This window comes from Fusarium sambucinum, chromosome III, assembly GCF_050947815.1.
Source record: "Fusarium sambucinum isolate potato_lamoka chromosome III, whole genome shotgun sequence".
Classification (NCBI taxonomy): Eukaryota; Fungi; Ascomycota; class Sordariomycetes; order Hypocreales; family Nectriaceae; genus Fusarium; species Fusarium sambucinum.
In genome coordinates this window covers 31,186-53,735 of record NC_139292.1, presented here as the reverse complement: position 1 = coordinate 53,735, position 22,550 = coordinate 31,186, and the positions used below count along the sequence as shown (strand labels likewise).

At 46.0% G+C, this 22,550-nt stretch overlaps 7 protein-coding genes across 7 annotated transcripts; 5 read left to right on the top strand and 2 right to left on the bottom strand.

The window, feature by feature from the left end:
• Window positions 1-886: 886 nt before the first annotated feature.
• On the top strand, window positions 887-3,718 carry FSST1_010166 (ATP-binding protein; the record flags this gene model as incomplete). Its single annotated transcript, XM_083233170.1, has 2 exons — window positions 887-1,398; window positions 1,453-3,718. 2 exons carry the CDS (start codon window positions 887-889, stop codon window positions 3,716-3,718), a joined length of 2,778 nt encoding a protein of 925 aa, XP_083079862.1.
• A 2,451-nt stretch (window positions 3,719-6,169) lies between these two features.
• FSST1_010165 (amino acid/polyamine transporter I) lies at window positions 6,170-7,696 on the bottom strand (the record flags this gene model as incomplete). The annotated part of the gene is made up of 1 exon (XM_083233169.1): window positions 6,170-7,696. The coding sequence occupies one exon, from the start codon at window positions 7,694-7,696 to the stop codon at window positions 6,170-6,172; it is 1,527 nt and encodes a 508-aa protein (XP_083079861.1).
• Window positions 7,697-10,546: 2,850 nt separating this feature from the next.
• On the top strand, window positions 10,547-12,055 carry FSST1_010164 (uncharacterized protein; the record flags this gene model as incomplete). The annotated part of the gene is made up of 1 exon (XM_083233168.1): window positions 10,547-12,055. One exon carries the CDS (start codon window positions 10,547-10,549, stop codon window positions 12,053-12,055), a length of 1,509 nt encoding a protein of 502 aa, XP_083079860.1.
• A 630-nt stretch (window positions 12,056-12,685) lies between these two features.
• On the top strand, window positions 12,686-14,481 carry FSST1_010163 (uncharacterized protein; the record flags this gene model as incomplete). Its single annotated transcript, XM_083233167.1, has 3 exons — window positions 12,686-12,902; window positions 12,950-13,527; window positions 13,579-14,481. The coding sequence occupies 3 exons, from the start codon at window positions 12,686-12,688 to the stop codon at window positions 14,479-14,481; spliced, it is 1,698 nt and encodes a 565-aa protein (XP_083079859.1).
• Window positions 14,482-14,516: 35 nt separating this feature from the next.
• FSST1_010162 (MDR/SDR family oxidoreductase) lies at window positions 14,517-17,457 on the bottom strand (the record flags this gene model as incomplete). The annotated part of the gene is made up of 7 exons (XM_083233166.1): window positions 14,517-15,329; window positions 15,392-15,600; window positions 15,670-16,219; window positions 16,284-16,307; window positions 16,407-16,706; window positions 16,764-17,359; window positions 17,430-17,457. 7 exons carry the CDS (start codon window positions 17,455-17,457, stop codon window positions 14,517-14,519), a joined length of 2,520 nt encoding a protein of 839 aa, XP_083079858.1.
• Window positions 17,458-17,690: 233 nt separating this feature from the next.
• FSST1_010161 (uncharacterized protein) lies at window positions 17,691-19,376 on the top strand (the record flags this gene model as incomplete). The annotated part of the gene is made up of 4 exons (XM_083233165.1): window positions 17,691-17,789; window positions 17,846-18,963; window positions 19,026-19,134; window positions 19,185-19,376. 4 exons carry the CDS (start codon window positions 17,691-17,693, stop codon window positions 19,374-19,376), a joined length of 1,518 nt encoding a protein of 505 aa, XP_083079857.1.
• Window positions 19,377-21,120: 1,744 nt separating this feature from the next.
• On the top strand, window positions 21,121-22,016 carry FSST1_010160 (uncharacterized protein; the record flags this gene model as incomplete). Its single annotated transcript, XM_083233163.1, has 2 exons — window positions 21,121-21,583; window positions 21,643-22,016. 2 exons carry the CDS (start codon window positions 21,121-21,123, stop codon window positions 22,014-22,016), a joined length of 837 nt encoding a protein of 278 aa, XP_083079856.1.
• Between the last annotated feature and the right edge of the window lie 534 nt (window positions 22,017-22,550).

Sequence of the window (22,550 nt, the reverse complement as noted above, 5' to 3'; positions counted from 1 at the left end):
GGTGCTCTTTTAAATACTAATCATAGTAAGATATAATGCTTGCAGGATTTGCATTATTAATCCTTTATGTTTCGGGGAAAGATACTTGAGCGTTTTAGAGCTTGTGATGGGCTAGGTAAGAGGCTTCGCAAGATGTGATATCAATGGCGTGATTGGAAAGATAGTAGAGTTACTCAGCACGTGAATCCATATATAATTATATGTGAAAATATGACGAAATTGCAATAATTCCAAGTTTATTTATAATTTTATAAACAATTTTATAATATTTCTAGTATTTACAGTAACTTAATAGCTAGTCCTTTAGGGCATTTTTACTCTAAAAAGTAATAGACAAGAGGTATATTATATTACGAGATTAAAAAGATTAAGATAAAACTATCTATAAGCAGGAATTTTATACCTAAATATGCCCTATGGATATTATATATTATTCGTTATTGCGCAGGGTCAGCTGGTGAGAATTAATAACTACTATTTATTTGAGGGTTAAATACATCCTGCTGGCATGGTCCTTGTGACAGCTGATTATGCGCACTTGTTGCTGACTAAGAGAAATAGCCATTGAATTGCAAGCTCAGAGATTATTGTGTGGTCCAAGTTATTGAGAATCAGGCTGTGAGTGGCCTGGGAGTGACTTGGTTGCACAATATGCAAGATATTTAGCCAATAAGGCAAGAAAATCTGAGTAAGACTAATCTTTATTCATCGATCTGCATAAATAATATGTGATTTTCAACAAATCAATTTAAAGACAAGACCTACTTAAGCTTGATATCGTAGTAACCGCCAGGAAATTGCGGCTGAAGACAGATAAGGAACGAGGGAGGACGTCAACCCCGCATTTCAAAACCTCATCCCTTCGCAATCTTTGCTTCTCAAGACCATGGATCCCCTATCCATAGTGGGTGTAACGGCTGCCGCAGTCCAGTTCGTCGACTTTGGCCAACGACTATTCTCGGAGACGTGGCAAATCTACCGTTCAGCATCTGGTCAAACCCTACAACTGCAGAGCCTCTCAGCTGTCTCGGCAGACATCTCACAGCTATCCGACAATGTGAAAGAGACCTTCCGAGCCCAGAAACAGGGCACATCTGCCTTGGATGGTCCAGATAAAGAGTTGCTCCGTCTTTGTCGAGAATGCGATGACATCGCGACAAGAATTCTTACGGTTATGCCTAAGGTCAGTAGGCAATTTGAAATAGAACTGGCTACGGATAGAGAAGCAGTTGAACGGTCTAAACGGAATGGAATGGGTATATACGAACCAAGATCGGTTGGACAATGCTTCCGAGCGGCACTCAGATCATGGTGGCAGCGAGAGGAGATCACCAAGATTGATGAGCGTCTTGAGAAAGTGCGTCAAGAAATGATGACGGCAGCGACTTTTTCCATCTGGTAAGGTTAAAGTTTGTCTCTTTTTTATACAAGAAACTCACAGCCGTCGACTAGGCGCAACTCGCAAAGTACCAAAAACTGGGAGCATCAGTTTAGCAGCAAACTTGACACCATGATAGAAATGCTATCTCGATCCTTGGAGACGGTAGGGCACTCTGGCCCAGAGGACAAGCAAGCCAACAGACAAAAGACTGTGGAAGAAACGGCCGTGGAATCTATGCGCAAGAATCGTGTAACTGATCAAATCACAAATCGCTTATGGCGAGCCGACTGGAAGCCTGACCCACAACTTCTGGATTCGTTCCCTCAGCAAACAGACCTTTCTTCCGAGGACCTGAACACGTTCATTTGTGACAGCCTTCGTTTTGACTCAATGGATAACCGGGAAGAGGCAATCACAAAAGCTTTCGACTGCACCTTTCAGTGGGTATTCGACAAGGACCCCCATGTCTGTCTTGAAGGGGTGCAGATGTGGTCCAGTCTGCCTGGTTGGCTTGAGGGCGATTCTGGTCTTCCCTACTGGATTACCGGTAAGCCAGGCTCTGGCAAGTCAACCATGATGAAGTTTATCCTTCAACATCCAAGATTAAACCAACATTTACAGAGTTGGTCTCGAGGGTCACCAATATACACAATCAAGTACTACGCCTGGAGACCGGGCGCAGAGATGGCAAGATCTGAAGATGGCTTGCTACGTACCCTCCTCAATCAAATACTTCGACTCAACCCTGACATGATACCCTATTTATGTCCGCGGCGTTGGTCACTTTTCCACGCAGTCCGTGAGACAAATGCATTCCCTCCTTGGACTACATGGGAACTCGATGAGTCGTTCGGTCGTCTTCTAAGTCTTGGAGACAACGCACCTCTGCTGGCTCTCTTCATTGATGGTCTAGATGAATTCGACGCCGCGCCCGTCGACTTATGCAAGAGGATACAGAAAATATCTTCGTACAAAACTGTCAAAGTCTGCGTTGCAAGTCGTCCTTGGCCACAGTTCAGTGACGCTTTCGCCGCTAGCCCAGGACTTCAGATGCATCTCCTGACCAACACAGACATTCAAGCATTTGTACGAGGTCACTTCCTTGGAGTTGTGGCTTTCCAGGAACTCAATGCCCTTTATCAGGGCGGTGGTGAAGCTCTTTTAGAGGATATTGTCACTAAGGCCAAAGGCGTCTTTCTCTGGACCGCTTTAGTCACACAGACACTACTAGAGAATCTGATTGACGGCTCCGGTCTACCACGCCTCCAGGAAATTCTTGACACAATGCCGAGTGAGATTGAAAGTCTCTATGATGCCATCTATGCAGCCATCCCGAAGAGACTGCTTCCGGAAGTTTCTGTGATGCTGCAATTGTATGCTCTAGCGTTCCATCCCGTCGAATGGGTGACGTTATGGTTAGCAGACGAAGCTAGAGGCACACCAGCAGCCACTCAGACTCGAATACAGGACCTCGACATGGCGAGAGTACAAGCTACTCTCAAACGCAGACTCGGCGCCCGGACAAGGGGTATCCTGGAACTCGTGCCCAAAACGAGGACTGTCGAGTATCTACATAGAACCGCTGCGGAATGGGTAAATCATCCACGTGTCTGGGAACGAATACGATCCGCGAGTCCTAGGGGGTTCGATCCAAACGCCTGTCTCCTTCAAGCAGAAGTCATTCAAATGCAGAACTCAGACAAAGCTGAACGTTACTTTCTCCCCGGGCCTCCCGAATTCTGGCAAGATGTCGCCAAGGCGTTGCACTATGCGTCGCGAATCGATGGTTCTGTCGTCTCTGACGCATCATTGACCACATTACTCGATCAGTTTCAAGACGCCTCAGCAAAGAAGTTTGCGAACTTTATCGGTGTAAATGGTCATGATACCGCGAGGAATATACCTTGGGCCTCGTATTGGGATGAGGAGATAGATACTGTAAAGGCGAACACTTTCGATGGGATAGTCACGCAATTCGCCATTCTTCCCTACATCCGTTACAAATTCAATAAAAACCCCTCCCTTTTCCATCAAGTTCCAATTAAACGCTCAACAGCACTGTTGGAACAAGCGATATTCGGACCGAAAGCACAAATCGTACCCTTGGTAGATACTCTGATAGCTTCAAACTTCAACAGACTACAGGTTGTTGAGTTTCTACTCCAACAAGGCATACGACAGCCTGGAGTACTGTCGTTAATCAAGTCCTACCGTCTGTCTTGTCGAGATCAAGAGGAGGCTCAGTACTTGGATTCTGTTATGGGATTACTTGGTCGCTATCGCGCCGTATGCGGGGAGAAGAGACTCTATATCAAGGGGTTACTACGCTGGAGGTAAACGAAGTCTCATGAGAGCAAGTTAATACATGCCTGGACGATATTTAATATTTGAATTCAATATGTATACTCTATGGCGCCTTCAAGATGTTGATGTAGGTATAGACTGGCAAACCTTTGCACTAACCGTATTGCGAGTGCATGGCTGGCTGGGCGTAAGTGGATAGAGCCATGATTGTTCGTAAAATAGAAGAAAGGTCGATACAAAGATGGAAATAGAATGCATCCAGTTTAAGTGGAACGCTGTGCCATTTGACGAGCCCTGGAACCCTTGTTTCTGGCTGGAGATGGGGGTACTAACACTTGACATTGGAAAGCACACACCCCCGACTTAAATTCACTCGATTCTCACATAAGTAATTCTGACATATTGTAAAACAGCGATGGTGTATTTGCTCTGTGCTGAGCTTCGCCATTTATAGGATGAAGCAAGCATTGTCAATACTTCGTCTAATCTAGGCTCAAAAGGTAGTCCTGGCTTACTACCTTAAGCCTCCGCGGATTTACCAGGGGATCACTATCTTAAGTCCTTACTTCTGCGGTGGTTCCTACTCTGAGGTCTAGGAATAGGTTAGAATATAATATTTCAACCAAATATCTTAAATACAAAAGTATTTTATTTTATTCCTAGGTTTAAGCAAGATACTAAGTCTCAATAGCCAAGGCAACCGTCTTCTATCACAGCTTTATTATAAGTAAGAATATTAATTTTAGCATTGGCTTGGAGGCAGAATTGCAAGTAAAAGACTATCGGGATAAAAGTAAATTCCTACCCTGCTAACTATTATCTTGCAGTTTATTTAATTGAAATTCTTTAAGAACTTATATACTATTAATCTTTAAAACCTAGCTTTAATAGCTATAAGCAAGAAAACTAATCGGTCTAGTCTTAGAGATATATCCAAGGAGTCTATTATAAAAGATAAAGTGGTTATACCTAGGCTTAATTTATACTTTATCTTTATTATCGCTTTCTTTAGCTTTAGATCTTTATCTATATACTATGCTGCCTCTATCATTATAACCACTCTTTCTTAATCCTCATAGTATATACCCATAAAAGTAGGTACAGCATCCAACAATACGGCAATTATCGGTATTTGCGCTGTCCTGTCAACCTGAACTATTGCCCTCACATGGAAAAGAAGTAATCTACTTTAAACTCTTCTACCATTAAGTAAAACAAGATTTTGCTTATTCACCATGCACCTTATTCTGGAATCGTGTTATCCCCAGAGAGTCCATGAGGGACGAATGCGTGGGCTCATCGATGCTGAGTATAGAGGAGCTCACGAAAGTTTTCCTGAATCCACAATCTAGACCTGGGTTACCGATAGCGAACCCACGACCAGAAACGCTTCAAGATGCAATTCGATGTAATAATCAAGCGATCGCAAAACTTAATGAAAGAAGTCTCTCCGATTTTAATAACATATCTCATCAAAGTGTGTTCTTATCAACATGTTCCTCCTTTTCTTGTTCGAGCTTCTCTACGACGATACTGAAGTTGCTGATCAGTTACTCACCAAGAGCGTGGACTTGTTGAAGAAATAGAGGAACCAGTTGCAGGAGGAAGTCGCGTCTTCTTTCAATCCCTACCAAGCTTCCCTCTATGCAGCAGTATCGGACGATGACGGTTTCAAGCAAGCTGAAGCTCTGCCCCCATGACTTTAACTTTTCTTTAGACTTAGCAACGTCACTGCTGGTTACAACTAGACGCACGACCTATGCCGAACTGCACGCCGCCACATGCGCTACTAGTGACAGACGTGAGAGCTACGTGAAATAGTTTTATGACGTGCAGTCTCATATTCGCCGCCGAAGCTTCGCACGAGTTATTGTGTAATCCTAGTAAAATTGTTCTTGCTCGCTTGAGACATTGCCAATCCCTTTTCTGCAGCAAGTCGACCAATGAAGATAACCTTTGCAGCTAAGATATTCGCAGGCAGCTGATGCATTTGAGCTACGATTGTTTAAAGTGTGGCAGATCCAACACGAAATGATTTTTATACTTGTAAGTTGTTGCCTCGACGCGACGGACTTGATTTACGATGATCTACTTTCTGACTTCAAGGTTATCGTGTCTTCTATTTAGGAGCATGTGCCATCTTCTTACGACTCACGCGTCAAGGTCACTCTCGATATTTATATTCTTGCAATTCTAAACTTTGTAATACAGAAGTGTAGGAATCTTCGAGTTCATTTAGATGCTATAACCCTATCTAGAAGACTCAGCCGTTCATTATATTAATTCGATGCCAAAGGTCTGTGGGGCCTTTACACTTGTACCTTTTATGATCTCTCGGCAGGAGATTGGTTATTAGGCAGTGTCACGTGATGATAAAATTGACTCTCTCGCTGGCCTGCTCTATAACTTTCAACAGTTCTCTATATAAATTAAACAGTGAAATATGGAAGGTAATATCTGGGTTACTAAATAATATTTAGATAATTAATAATTGGCCTCAGGTATCTCGCTTTCGCCAATCGTAATTCTAGGTCCTTTAAAGTTCTTTCGTCCATCAACAATCCACTGAATAAGCGAAATAATAATTATAACGCCGAACGCAACAATACAGTAATTCATAGTGGTTCCATCCACAGGCAAAGCAGGGGGAAATAAGAAAAGAACCGTCGTGACAATAGTATAGATCAGTCCAATAATATTTGTCGTCCACCCAAGCCAATTAGGCAGCTTGAACGCTCCTTCAGGCAACTGTGATCGTCCTCTTGCAAGATGCAAAGCAATGGGTATACCATAACTTAAGCCCAGGGCTACCACAGATGAGGCTATGATGGCGTTGAATGCAACAGTGGAGCCAAGATAGATGCAACCAAACACGATAACAATAACGACATTCAAGTAGAGCGCGTTCATGGGAACATCGAGCGTAGGATGGATCTTCCACCAGATGCGCGACGCAGGAAGACCACCGTCTCTGGCAAAAGCAAACATCATACGAGATGAGGTCGTCATGACAGCGATGGCAGCGAATACTAGGCAAAGAAGAGGGAACATGAGGAGGCAAATAGCTCCGACTTTGCTGTCTGTCGCGAGATAGAAGATCTCGAGTAAAGGTCCAGCAGTCGATCCGATGATTCTGTCTGCATTGCCAATACCCCCTGAGACAAAGAGTACCACGATGAGGAAGAGAAAGCCCGTGGAAATGCCGATGTACTGGCAGTATAGCATAATCTTTGGGCCTTCCATGGCGGCGTTCGGAATTTCCTCAATCATGTGGGCTACAGCGTCGAAACCAGTGAGACCAAGACCGCCTTGAAGAAGGCCAAGCAACCAAGCGATACCGTCAGGCCAGCCGGTAGTGTTGATGAAAGTCGCAAACACGTACTTGGCTGTAGCGTACTCAGGTGCTGCACAGGCAAGTACAGTGATTGAAATGATAAAGAAGCCAGCGATGCTCCAGACGAGAGCCAGGCCATTGATCTTGGGTAGGATGGAGTGCATAAAAGCATTAGTCGTAAAAGCAACAAACGCAATACCAAGATAGATCAAAAATTGATGCCATCTCTGAAACGTATATTCAGGATGAAGAAGTGAAATGATGTTGATGATAAGAGTGCTCGATAACGAACAATTCGTCGCAACAAGACACGCCCAACCACTAAGATTTATCCACCCAGTGATCCAAGACAGAGGAATCTTAAGCGACGAAGGCGCAATGGTAGCAACCCAATGATATTGACCTCCAGAAGTAGGCTGTGCGGATAGGAATTCAGCAAGACTGGCTGCGAGGGATAAATTGCAGATACCAGCTGTGACTAGACCCCAGATCACGGCGACTGGCCCACCAGAGGGGAGGGCGAGGGAAAGCGATGCTGCGAGAGCGGTCCAGGAGTTGAGGATTGCAAAGGCTAGGCCTAGCATTGTCCAGCGACTGAAGTTGCGCTTGAAAGACTGGGAGTGGCCCAGCTGGGCGAGTTGATAGTCATCGATGTTTGTTGTTGCTTTGATACTCATTTTGACACGATAGATCGTATTGAGAAAGAACAATCAATTGGGGATAAGCTTACACTTATACTTATCTCTCGATATCGGGCTTGATAGATACAGCACGTGCCGTGTTCGCCGACGCTAACGGATTGCAATCGCGGGGAAGGCAGCTCCACAAACGATTCGATAATCTCTAGCCACTAACATCGTAAGGCGCGAATGGCAAGAGATAAAGGCTGAGATGAAAGTCGCTTATTGGACGGGATGGGCAAAGCAGCTGCCTAATTAGACATCACAAAAATTGCTAGTTAACTACCTAATGCGGTATGTATCTGGAGACTGAGATACCTACTGCTACTCAAGATAAATCATCCGATCACTCCTAAGTAGATAAATTCAATAATACCAGACTAGAAGCTCAGGAACCCGGGCCCTTCTTTTCTTCTTAAACGAAACCCCAAAGTTAAAGGCAAACTCACTGCTGGGCTTCCTTCTTGCCAGAAATACCAGCTGTCTTTAATTCTCACTCATGATCTTCAACCGTTCTGCTGGCTTCGGTAGCCTTCATCTTGGCTTCAAAGTTGACTCGGGCTTTCCTTTCAGTCTCTTCCATTACTTGCACGTCTTCCCGTAGCCACTCGCTCCGCCTCAAGTCTCGCGCTTTCAATTTCCTTCTTACCGTCTTCTTGGGTCAGTCTCATGTCTTTCATTATTCGATGGAAACCATCTTCAGCTTCTCTTCGGATTTAAGCCTCAACTTCCTTTTGCTCCTGAACAACTAATGTCTTCTCCTCTCTTGGAATTAACGCAGCTTGTCTTAAGCTTCTAGTGTCGGCTCTCTGTCTTCTCCGTCCTCATCTTCATCTCCATTGTCGTTTTTATCTTTCATCTCACCCTCACCCTCATAATGTTTATCTTTAGTGCTGGGATCTTTGTCCTCTGCGTCGTCACTGCCCTTGTCCCCTATATGTGGCAATGATAACACAGCAGGGTATTCAAGATACTGCCGATATGTTTCTCGCACTGCTTCTCTGAACTCACTTGGAAATTAAATAGAGGGGACATTGAACGTTGGCTTTTGCTGCTTTCAAAATGCTGCTTAGTTTTCCCAAAGCATATATCCTGTCTGTAGATGTACAGAGCCACAGTTTCCAAAGCTCTCGCTACATGTGCATGACCCATTCTCTGCGGTGCACTGATCAATCTCTTGCCCTGTGTCATCGGGATACCGAAAGCCACTTTGATGTCCACGAGGCTTGAAAGTCTTCAACTTGATCTCGCTGACAGTTTAATGGCAAGCTGGCGACTAGTAACCTTTTTACACGGACTTTCTAACAATGATAGCACCAAACTGTTTATTGGAAGATATACAGGGAGTGATCTAATCAAATATTTCCTTGTGTAAAACGTATCTGAAAATCCAGCACTTCGGGGAGAAGTCTCCATCTGAACATACTACACTAAAGATGAATTATCTACACGGATCTATGCGAGATAAGGTAGGTTCAGTCAGTGTAGTATGGCTGTTCATATTAGTGACTGTATACAGTATGCCGTATCTGTTTATTTGACATAGATTAAAGTTCAAATAGCCATTCGGATGTACTCTGGATCTCGTCTCTATAAACAAGCCAGTCAAAGGAAGCTTGTGGTATAATCATGGCTGCTGTGTAATCGATTATAAAAAGCAATGCATTATTTTTAGTTAAGCAATTGGGTTTAGGTTAAGACAGAGGAATGGAAGGGATTTATTTATAATAGTGGGGGATTAGAATAAACAGATAATAACCCAGATTTAACAGAATAATTATATATTATCTGAAGCTCTAGAGCGATTATCAGTTATAAGTCTATCTTCGAAAGTTCTACCGGACTTTCTTTAAGGACAGCTATCTTGCGAATGCAATGTTCTGAGCAAGGAACGACATAGCCTCCGTCAAGAACCAGAACATCTCATTTCTTAATTTGCAAAGCTCGACGACAGCTTTTCTGAAGTCAAAAAATGGATCCTTCCTACCGAGAATATGCAAGGTCAGTATGTGGACCACTTTGCCCATTGCAGCACTCATGAACTGGCTATTTATAGACTTAACGGATCTTTAAACAGAAAATATTTCACTAAGGACTTTAGCAAGAGACTCAAGTGCCAGAACAGCCATAATATTAATAAGAAATATAAATGCAGCTAGAATAGAAGTGTTAGAGACCGGAGAGAATAAAAAAATAGAAATACATTTCTGGTAAAGAATTTATCTCTATCATCCGTGCAGTCTTGAAACTATCATTTGTACACAGTCCCAGGCAGATTACAGCTGATGTTATTAGTAAGGTCTACTATGTATATATATATCTGCGTGTTATATTTACTGTTATCTAATCTGAGGCAAGGAGGTTTATTATGTATTTGGTGAAGCTTTAATGGTTTAGCTACCCTACTAGAGCCAAGCAGCAGATTGACATTATTGGTTAGTATTGGAATTGAATGGCATGTGATTGGAATGGAATGGTCAAGTGTGGGCCCACGACGGACTGTCGGACTAGTGCTATCCTTGTACTTGAATAAACAGCATTGTCAAGCTTGCAATAAGAGGGCAATAATCTTTGAGATAACTATCTTCATATATAAAAGAGTACACCACAATCTTGTTGTCTGGCAGGCACTTCTTTGCCTACAATAGGGAAAGTTTCCAGCTATTTACTGTAGAAAAACAAGGCTGAAAAAGTAGCGCCTTAACTAGTGGGCCTACACCGCCAGATCATGTAGTAAATCTTGAATCTGCAGGGAGCAATGTTGTTACTCCACTATTATTATCTCACCATTTATCCGATGGAACTCTCTAAATCCTCTACTGTACACTTCTAGATTTTATCAGAGAGATGGTGCAGAAAAGTCGCAGCAACAGCCCAGCGGTCGTAGCTTCAAAGATCCGGCAAGTATTGAGCTTGAGGACCTTCACAGCTGAATCTTCCGCTGCTGGTTCTGCTAAAAACATCGTTAATCGCGTCCCGCACGTCCCACCGCCTTCTCATCGCAAAAGACCACAAGCCCGACCTATCAACAAACGCGTTCTGTACCAAGCTGCCATTGCAGAACACTGTAAAATTAAGCAATTAGAAGAAGAAGCACGCCGTGCGCAAAATGAGCGCCGGTCTCAAAGAGTTTCACAACGGCCCCGAAAGAATGATGCACAATATAACGCAGATGATCGGGCCAGGGACAGAAGGCGTACGCCTATTCGTCACGAGTCCAGAGAAGAGGAACTGACAGAGAATAAAGATGCTGGTGGAGTTTTTGGGTTTTTGCGACATTTGGTGAGCTCAAAGGATCATCACAAGAATGAACCAAGAGAGGAGCCTCACCGACATAATGACGATGGTCGGATTATCGGGTCAATGCGAAGAGAAACAGGCTCTACACGTCCTCACCATAATGAAAAGAAGAAGGAGGACAGCAAATCTCGAAGAGCAGAACGACATGTTCAACACATATATGAGGTAGAGGAAGGCCAAGAAGCTCTACGGATTAAGGCTCGACCTTCGGGTTACCAACACGAAGATACCCAGCGAGAACGCGATAGCCGGAAGCATAGAGAGGCAAAAAGACCATCTACTCGGGACAGAAGCATGCATAGTCATGATCAACGACGAATTCGAAGCGACGACAGAAGGATAAGAGAACAAGCAAGAGGGGTTCGACGAGTAGCAGGGACAGCCGTACGTCAAGCTGAGGAAGAGAGAAGGGTTGAAGAGCAGTATCGACAGGTCTCGAAAACCACGCAACACAAGTCACACAGAGACTCAAAGGCTGCCCTATTGAATGCAAAGAGCTGTACTTCTACGTCCGATAATAGACGTCGATATCGGACTCTAGAGGAGAAGCAACATAAGGAAGAAGTCAATGAGAAACAAAAGAAGGACAAGGATGCTGCACGGGAGGTATTGCTGAACTATGCGAGACGGAAGATTGACGAAGAGAGAAAAGAGGCCGAGCGGCAGGCAATGGTACAAGCTGCAGAAAGGATCCTCGCCGAAGAGGCGGAGAAACGAGAAGCCGAAGAGAAGCAAGAGGAAGAAAAGCGACTTCAAAAAGAGAAAGAGAGGTTAGCCAAGAAACAGGCAAAGAAGGACGCTGAGCAGAAAGAGGCACAGGCGATTTTCCTTAACGCAGCAGAGAAGTTGGCTGATGAGAAAGAGAGAGAGAGAGGGCAAATGAAAGAAGAAGCGGAGAGACATTTAGCTGAGGAAAGGGCGAAGAAACGCGCCGAAGAGAGAGAGAGGGTAGCAAAGCAGTTCAAAGAGGACAAAGCTAAGAAGCTATTAGAGGTGAAGGAAAAAATGGCTCGGGAAAGAAAGAACGCAAGAAAGCAAGCTGAACCAGAGACATAAAGTAGGTGGGAGCTGAAGCAACGCAACACGCTCAATGGAAGAAGAAAAGGACGAAAGAATTCGTTAAGCAGCACTCCAATATCATCGACAACAAAGCCTTGGTAAGAAGAAGTAAGAAGAGAGGTATGATGTATGAAAGATGGAAGTGAAAGAAAGAAATAATAGCATATCAATTTAATTCCATTTAGCTCCGGATATTAGCACAGAAGGTCAGGGTTATTTTTTAATCTTTATTAATTGAACCGAGATACTCAGGGTATCTAAATGATGCAAGACATGCTACTATGGCGAAACTAAATGTGACAAGGCATTTGGCCAACGATAATCCTTGTCTCAATGGCGCGATCGGCCGAGTCGGCATCTTTAGAGGTAATTAACTTTTTCTGGAATCAGAGCCGAGCTTCAAGTGACAGGTATTGGCGCGGTAAAAACGTGGCGAGAGAACAGATGAAATTAATCCGGATATCGTCATTTTACTCCTGTCAATTGAGATAGTAATGAAATGGCAACATTTGTTGATATGAATTTGAGTTGCCGGTAAAGAAATATATATTGTGCGAGTCATTCTTCTGTATTGCATCACTATCGCCAAGTGTTTTGATACTTTCGTGCAAGAACTTCTTCATAATCATGCGATCTCTGTCGCTTTCTCTTTTACCTCTTGTTTTTCAGGCCGTCAGCGCCAGCCGGGGTCCATTTCTAGAAGATAACGGCGATGGATCATGGGTCATCGGCAATGAACTGTGGAATGTAACCCAAGGATCGGTCTACGCCAAGAATCTTTACTGGAAGGGTGTTCCTGGTGCCGACTTGGTTGGTTCTGCTTCAGGTCATTATCTGGGATACGGTATGGATCCTCAACGCTGGAAAGTCTTCTCGCTAATATCTTACTAGACGGAGAGAACAATTTCAAGTTCACCAACGCTACAGTCGCGGCCAAAGGAACACACTTCATCGACGTCAGCTTTCAGTCATCTGCCGGAGATTTCCACTGGGTTATCTTTGATGATCTCTCTGGAGCGTACCAATATTTTGTCAACCGTGCTCTGCCTGATATCAGCATTCTTCGAACACTGTGGAGGCTCGCTCCAGAGTACTTCACTCACGGTCGAACTCATCTGAAGGATGAGCCTCTTCCGGATTTCGATCTCTACTCCACTGGTACCAACGTCCAGGACGAGACATGGCAACTGTCCGATGGTTCCTATATCACAAAGTATGACTGGTCAAACGCCGTGAGAGATCGTGACTTTTATGGAGTATACGGCTCCAAAGTTGGATCCTGGTGGATTCATCCATCGACCGAATATTACAACAGTGACCATATGAGCCAGACCTTGACTGTGCACCGAGAGAGTAAAACAGGTGATGCTGTGCAGCTTAATGTTGTACAGGATACTTCCCACTTTCGCGTTGGTCAGAAGACACCCCAAGCAGCTGGCAAAATCTGGGGCCCTTGGTTATGGTACCTGGTAAGGCCCTTATGGATCATTTGGCATGTAGACTGATCTAACCTCTTGCAGAATGATGGTAGCGTTGAAGATGTCGAGGAAAGACGCCGGAAGGAGCTCAGACAATTTCCCTACAACTGGTTTGATAACAAAGCCTACGCCACTAGGGGAGGCCTGCAGGGAACACTGCGTTTGTCTGATGGTCGCCCTGCCTCAAACGCAGCCGTCTACCTTGGTGATAGCAACACCGCTATCCGCCCATCTGTCCAAGGAAGTAACTACTACTACACCACATACACCAACGACAAGGGGAGTTTTTCATTCAAAGACGTCCGAACCGGCTCATACGGTCTCTATGCCTGGTCTAATGGGGGTAAGCTCGCTGATGTCTACACCAACTACACCAAATCGGATATTCAGATCACCAAAGACAAGACCTCCAACTTGGGTCAACTGTCTTGGAAAGTCAGTGACAAAACCAGCCGTATTTGGCAAATTGGAGCCTTCGATAAGACGGCAAGAGGATTTAAGAACGGCGGATTGCCTTATCAGCATGGCGTCACGGAGGAGAGCCCTGCCAACTTAACCTTTGAAGTGGGCAAGTCTAAGGATTCGGATTGGTACTACGCATCGTCCGCTGTCGGAACATGGACTGTCGAGTTCGATCTCTCCAAGAAAGATATTGCGGCTAACAAGACCGCACTTCTCAGTGTATCATTCGCTGGATACTCGCAAAGTGCTGCTCTTGATATTGACGTTAATGGTAAAGTCATCGGTTCTTTGAGCAAAGACACCTTGGTGAGTGATCCCGCGCTGTATCGATCGGGTAAGATTAGTGGAGAGTGGCGCTTCTTCCAATATGAAATTGAGCCCGAGTCATTGAAGGACGGATTGAACACTGTTGGGTTTAGCGTTACTCGATACACAAAGTGGAGGGGGTTCCTTTGGGATAGTATCATCCTCGAATGGCAGTAGGGAGACAAGTCTAGCCAGTATTAATTTAATTATAACTATTGCTTATACTTCTGAGCTAGCTTCTCGACACCGGGGCTTGCCAGCGACACCGTCAGGTCGGGCTCCTCGTCGCTTCGCATCATGAAGTTGAACAGAGTGGCCCCAGTCTCATGGGCCAGGAAGTTAGCTGTCGCATCGGCCTCGAGCAACTCTGGTGTCTTTCCACACAACGAAAGGAACTCTTTCAGGCCACCCTCTGTGGCGGGGCCAGATTTGATCTCGTCGCGGTTTTCAATATTGCGGTACACCAGCAAACTTGGGCTTTTTTCCCAGCCCGTGCGGTTCATGGGCGAGAGGAGGGGCAGCTTTGAGCGTAGGCCAACGACGACATGGCTGTAATTGATGTAACCCCTGGTGAGCCTGGTGTATTCGTCATTCTTCTCTTCGGCAGTTGTGCTCCTTTCAGAAGTGCTGTTTGTAGGAGACGCTCGTGGACCCAACATAAGCTCCAGGGTGTCAAGGAGGTCCTGCTCATGTAAGAAGTGCAGTGATTTGGCACGCAACGCCTCAAGAAGGTGTCTCTCTCTGGAAAGCAAACCAACGTCTTCCATAATGCCGATTGCTAAAGTTGAGCAAGCCAGGCCTTGGCCATGCCGATACTGGACGTAGGCATCCATGAATGTGTTGCCTGCTGCGTAATTGGCTTGCCCAATTGGTCTCGCTGTTCCTGACACGGAACTGAAGAGGAAGAAAAAGCTAAGCGGCTCCTCTTGCTTCTTCAACGCCTCCTCGAAGTTCCGCGTTCCCAGCACCGTCGGAAGGACTGCTGTCTGCCATGCATCGAACTTCATGTCGACAAAGTTTGCATCCTGTCTTGAGGTCAGCATTTCGCTCCGAGAGGTTTAGGGTTAAATTTTTGTTTGGAACATACCTGTAAAACCATTGCAGCCTGTAAAACGCCGGCGACGGGGTTAGTCGCCGAGGCCACGGCCCTCTCAACGTCCGCCCGGTTGTTAATGCTCCCACTAACGACTTGGGTCGAGCAACACAAGCTTTCCAGATCATCAAAGAAGGCTGGGTTGGATTCAGCAAACTGGGTGGCCGACCTGGAGAAAAATAGGAGATGGCGCGCTCCCTTTTCTGCCAGATACGTAGCAATGGACTAGCCCAATCCACCCAGTCCACCTGCAAACACGTAGGTCCAGTCACCTCGAAGACTCAACTCTCGGCGTGCCTGTTCTGCCTCGGGCGCATGAGTTGCTTGGCTCTCCGGGACTGTGACAACGATCTTGCCTATATGCTGGCCCTTTTTCATGTACCGGAACGCCTGCTCAACTTTCGCGGCCTCGAATGTATTGATTGGTCTGATGGGCCCAAGCTTTCCCTGCTCGCAGAGCTCCATGACTTTGTTCAGGACTCTGCTTGCCACCTCAGGTTTATACGCCCAAAGCTCCGTGTGGTCGAGGCCCACGAATGTTCGGTTATTCTCGAAGCGGTCCATCTCCAACTCGGCCTTGCCGATGAAGTCCCTCTTTCCGATTTCGACCATTTTGCCAAACTTGGCAACGCAATTCCACGACTCGTGAAGCAGCTCCCCCGAGAGCGAGTTGAGAACCACATCGACACCTCGGCCGTAAGTTGTTTTCAGGATCCCCTGCCGGAAAGAACTGTCTCTGGAGTTAAAGATGTGGTCTCTGGGAATACCAAAAACACTCGTCAGGTACTCGACCTTCTCCTCACTGCCCACAGTACAGAAAATCTAAAGCGCGAAAGGTTAGTGAGCTGTCTTTTTAGAAATCCTTTGATTTGGAATGAGTGCGAACCTCTGCTCCGATCATCTTGGCTATCTGAATGGCGGCTTGTCCAACCCCACCACAGGCCGAATGAATTAAAACAGATTGTGTTTAGCTAGTGTCTGTTTGAGTCGTAGAGACATCAAATCTTACCTGTTCTGCCTCCAACCTCGCCAGGTCCACCAATCCGTACATGGCGGTGCCAAAGACGCATAGCATCGTCGCCGCCTCTTCGAAGGTCACAGACTCGGGGATATTGGTACAATAGATCTCAGGTATGGTCTGTGACGTAGAAAAGTAGCCCGTGGAACTGAAAGCAACCCGATCGCCAACAACAAGGTGCTGAACACCGGATCCAACCCGAGTGACAACGCCGGCGCCCTCGAAACCAAAGTCGCTGGCAGCTAAACCGTTATTGATGGCCTCAACAATGCCCATGGCAATCAGGACGTCCTATTTTGAATGTCAGAAATGATATACCTTGTCATGTCTTCGCTGGGTGTCTGTTACCTTGAAATTGAGCCCGACAGCTGGAGTGTCCACCTGTACCCAATCCTCCGCCTCCAAGACCGGCGACGTCTTCTGTTTCCAGTGAAGGGTTCGAATAATTCCAGGTTTTTTAATGACCAGACTCTCCATTCGGCATTCGGTTCCTTTGTCTTGAAGTTCGCTGTTGACATTGATCCAGTGCATTCGGCCGACCTGAATCGTGCCGGCATGGAAAGCATACTCCGACTCAAAGTTAGTATCAACCTCGCTGTCTGTCACTCGCGACGGGAACGTCTCGAGAAGGTCAGACAGTGCTCTCCATGCACTTTCGTCGAATACCTCCAGTTCGAACGTCACCAAATCAATACCGGTCTCTTGTCGGATGCTCCTGGCCATCCCGTTGACAAGCGCGTAGTCTGGGTTCTTACAACCGATCTGGCAGGCCCCGGTGACCCAGCAAAAGGGGACGTCCTGAACCGAAAAAAGAGTACGTTTGAAGGAGTTGAACCGCTTTTCGGTGATATTGGCGAGAAATGGAGCTTCCAAATCCATCAGGAAGACTGCAGGCTGTCCTGGGGTGAGTACTTGACCGAGGGAGAAAAGGTCCAACTCTAGGCCTGTTACTTGCACATATACACAATAGTGGAAGCTTAAAAAAACGACACATAGGGTTAATATTACGCTCACGCATCACCCCTGATAGCACGGTCTCCATCTTGAATTACACTTTTTAAGCACCATGACTCTAATGGTCACACGGGACCTTTTCGTCTCTCTCCCTGACCTTGCCCTAACATAAGGTTTTGGCTCACGCACTTCCCTCGGGAGATATATTAAATTCGAGAGCTTGTCTTCCCTTCTTTCAATCTCACATCCTCCTGTTCTATGCTTCCTAGCTACAATCTACAGAATTCCATCGTCGGCATAGGTTCCAAGCGCAATCTCATCATGGATGAAATAGGACCAGACTTCCCATTCAAGGCCACGCCCAAGGCTGCGCCCGCAACACTCAAGATTGATCATGACTGCGGCGTCAAAATCACCACGGTCAGTACTATGTCCCCCATGGTATCGCTTCCTGTTCAGATGCTCATTTATTCAAGTCTCCCGCGATCAATAACCCTCCACTGCCCGCCGATGGCCCTGGTAACGAGACCTTCTCGAACGGGCTCTTGATTTCCCTCTTGATTCTTGTCCCGACATGCACGGCATGGAAGTTGGGTGGCGGGTTCAAGACCACGGTGTTCTTCGCCCTCATCACGACTCTTCCGATTCTGATCACCTTCTGGGCCATCACCTCTGCCACAGCCCCGCGCACGAACGAAAGAGTCAAGTGCCCAGGTCTTCCTGTGGAACATTACTTGACTTTTCATAAGGAAGAAGATCGGTTCAAGTACCGAGGACGGAACAAGGTTCCGATGGAAACGTTCATGCGCAAATATTTCGACGGTGATGCAGACTTTAATGGCGACGTCCTCGAAGTGCTTGAGTACCGTCATGACTGGGCGTCTTTCCGTTTGACATGGCAGCTATTTCGATTCATCATTGTCAACTTTGCTACCGACGTTCTCGTCCATAGCCGGTCTCAGGATGAAGATCAAGTGCGAGACCACTATGATCGTGGTGATGACTTCTACGCTTGGTTCTTGGGTCCGCGAATGGTCTATACATCCGGCATCATCTCCGATGTGACCAAGGAGGAGTCTCTCGAACAGCTACAGGACAACAAGCTTGCCATCGTGTGCGAGAAGATTGCCCTGAAGCCTGGCGAAACCTTGTTGGATATTGGTTGCGGTTGGGGCACGTTTGCCAAGTTTGCTAGTGTCAATTATGGCGCAAAAGTGACGGGAATCACTCTCGGACGTAACCAAACTAAGTGGGGGAACGAATCCCTGCGCAGAGCTGGCGTATCGGACTCTCAAATTCACTGCATGGACTATCGCGACATACCTAAAGCCAAATACAACAAGATTACTTGCCTGGAGATGGCCGAGCATGTCGGCATTTTCAAGATTACTAACTTTCTTCGACAGTGTCGCGATATGCTGGAGGATGACGGCGTCATGCATCTCCAGATTGCAGGCATCCGACAAGCTTGGCAGTATGAGGATCTGGTTTGGGGCTTGTTCATGAACAAATATGTTTTCCCAGGCGCAGACGCATCTACTCCACTTGCGTATTACATCGGGTTTTGCGAAAGGGCTGGCTGGGAAGTCAAAAGGTGAGCAGCAGGCCTCAGTTGATGAATCCAACACGTGAAGAAGACGTGCTAATGATGCTCAGCGTGGACACCATTGGCGTTCACTACTCGGCCACAATTTGGCGTTGGTACCGGAACTGGCTGACGAATGAAGCCGACGTCACGGCCAAGTACGGACTGAGATTGTTCAAGGTCAGTTGAATGTTTTCCGTCGTAGCAGCTGCAACTAATCAGATGCCCAGATCTGGAAGTATTTCCTCGCATCAGCCACCATCGCCTCCCGTCAAGGCTCTGCGACCTGCTACCAGATCACTCTAGTCAAGAACATCAACAGCGTTCATCGCATCGACGGAGTTTCGACGCAATTTGCGCTCTCGACTGCCCTTGAGGCAAGTAAGAAGGCCGGCAGGGCAGTTTTCCCAGCCAACAAGTAAGACCGAGTGTGACCGGAACATCCAATGGGAGTCATCTCAACTGTCAGAGGACAGCGCACCGCACCGCCCCGGCCTGACTTGGCTCGCATGAATGAGCTCCCTCTCTGTAGTTAATGTTTGGCACAACTCTTCTATTAACTTTTGTTTGTCAATAAAGACATTCAATCAGACCTCAATTAAACTCATTATTTGAAACCTTGATGCACACTTTACCCATTTGAATGTTTTGGCAGAAACCAGAAGCCAAAGCCATAATGCCAACAGAGGCGTTTCTGGCGGCTTGGGGATTTCTTGGCTGGCGTAAAAAGAGGCTGTACATGTGGCAGGTTATGGCAGAGTTATCGTAAGGAGTGACGTTTCACAGCGATACATAAAGTGTACGCACTTTATGTAAATCTGCAGTCATCACCACTAGACAAATACAAAGCCGCCACTTGCTGTAAAGTATCAAGAAGTCGCTCCCACCCTGCCCACTTGATGTCCACAAAAAGGAAATACCCCCTTCAGATTGCTCACAGGCTGGACTGCACATGCCTCTTCGTATTGTGGCCAAATCATTGAACGACACCGAATAACACCGACTAAGTGCCACAGTTCTGCATCCGATTTGCACCCAGACGGTTCAATGTACGGTATTGGATGAAATTTGACCGGTAGATTATTTCCCAACATTGTCAGGCAGCATGAATCTTCGGGTCAGTTGGACATCTATCTAGAAGGGGGAAGCAAATCTTGGTTCTATCTATATGATCATTTCCCCCTTTGTGACAGACCGTACTTCATCTGAATAGTGTGAGTAGTGTACCTTGAAGATATGTTTTCCACAATTTGTTCTGGTGCAATTCGCCTGTTCTACAACCCACCTTGGTTATGGCTCTTCTTTGTTGTGGTAGGGCTGTTGCTGGCACGTGGCTATGTTGTCCATGTTTGTAACGAAGCCAAAATCAAACAACACGGAGGTCGAGCACCTCAATATGGAGGATGGCTTCCATTAGGTATGCACAGCACAAGAAGAAGGACCCTTCTGTGTCTTGATGAGTTGCTGACAAGGCGGTGCAGACCTATCATTCCTCGTTGATTTCCGCAGCGCCGTGACCAGCGATGAGACTCTTAAGTTCTGGAACGACACTTTTATGCGTTTATGTAAAAGCAATGAAAGTCCTTACACTGCTGAGGCTACAATAGCAGGCCAAAGAATTATCATCACAGCGAATCAGGAAAACGTAAAGGCGATACTCGCAACACAGTTTCATGATTTCGGGAAGGGAAAGAAGTTCAGAGATGACTGGGTTGACATGCTCGGGCACAGTATGGTCTACTTCCTTATAATTAATGGCATCCGTTAACAAGGCTTTCGGAATCAGGCATCTTCAATTCAGATGGTCAGGCCTGGCATGAAGCCCGTACACGACTTCGGCCAGTGTTTAATCGGGAGCGCATCAGTGCCCTGGAGTGCTTCGAACGCCATGTGCAAAATCTCCTTCCACTACTGGATACGGACGGTCAAACAGTGGAAATAAAAGACTTGTTTCTAAGGTTTACTTTGGATGTCTCCGCCGACTTCACGCTCGGCGTAGATCTAGATACATTGAAGAAACCTTTGAACAGATTTGCAGAGAGCTTTGAGCGACTCCGACACTGGAAGATACAGAGAGAGAGATCAAAGCCTTTCAAGTTTCTCGTGCCGAGAAGCCGGTATCAGGCAGATTTGGACTAAATTGAATCCTTCATGGACCCTATCATCATGGAAACCGTCAACGAAATCAAAGCGGAAGAAGCTGGAGAAACGCCTCACAAGAAAGATCCCGGCTTCAACTTACTTCGCGCGTCCGCCGAGGTTTCCACCAACCGTCGCTTCCTGCGCGACGAAGTACTTACCTCCTTGTTCGCCGGCCGTGATAATACAGCCATGGCATTCACCTGGATGCTCTACGAGTTGGCACGGCACCCGGATGTCGTCAGGGATCTGCGTCAGGAAATTGACGCCCAAATCGGTCTCAACAGTGGACCCGGATACAAGACCCTGAAGCATATGAGAATACTGTCCAACATCATCAACGAAACACTTCGCCTCTATCCTCCAGTTCCGCTCAACACTTGCGCTTGCCTGAAAGATATCTCACTACCCCGAGGTGGAGGACCACTTGGGAACGATCCTATCGGCGTACTCAAAGGAACAGTTATTATCTATTCCAATCACCTTTTGCGTCAGTATACCTTTTTCGGTTCATTCAATTCAACCAAGCCTAACTGTCTAAAAAATCAGATATAAATCCAGAGGCATATTCCACTGTCCCGGAGGGTTTTCCTCCGGCTGATAAATGGTGTCCGAAAAGGTGGAACAATTGGTTTCCAAAACCATGGGCATTTGTACCATTTCACGGCGGCCCTCGCTTTTGCCTCGGCCAGCAACTGGTGTTGATAGAGATGAGCTATACTTTGGTCCGACTTTTCCAACGTTTTAGTCGACTCGAGCTGCAGATGGATGAAGTTGGGACGGCTGAAAAGCAAGCAAATGCATGGCTCAGAAGAACAGGCGAGCCCGAGCTTGTGGAGAGGTACATGCAGAATCGACCCCGAATGGTCACTGAGATCACATTATTTCCTAGGGGAGAAGTGAGGGTGGCGTTCCTCAGGTAGTCGAGGTACTATTCACAGAGAACCAAATATTTCTTATATTTCTGTGGCCTACTTATAGTCGTTGAAGAGTTTCTCATATTCACTCGGTGTCACACATTGAAAGACAAGGTTCAAATGTCTAAATAGATACATGTATTGGCTCAGATCTACACGCCTTCTTTTGCCACTTTCTAAATTTAGACTATCCAAATAATATCAATATCTATCTTTAATTGAAACAGCAATATCTTCTATTAACGTACATGAAAAGGGAGTGTGGCGAATATGTGAGTGCTGAATTGAAAGTGTATGTGATGTCGAGTTATCCAAGAAGTATGCCCTTGTCAGTACGGTATCTGTAGTTCAACAATGTATAAAAAAGCGTTTCAAACAAGGCCACAAGGCTGCCTTATCAATCACAAACTATATATCAGAATAAAGCCCTGTGAAATTCACAAGCATTGAAATGTACAATGGCTTACATTCGACTATGAATAAACCCCCCTCAATCTAAATCATTCCTATTGCCCATCTTCTTCCATTCAAATATTGACT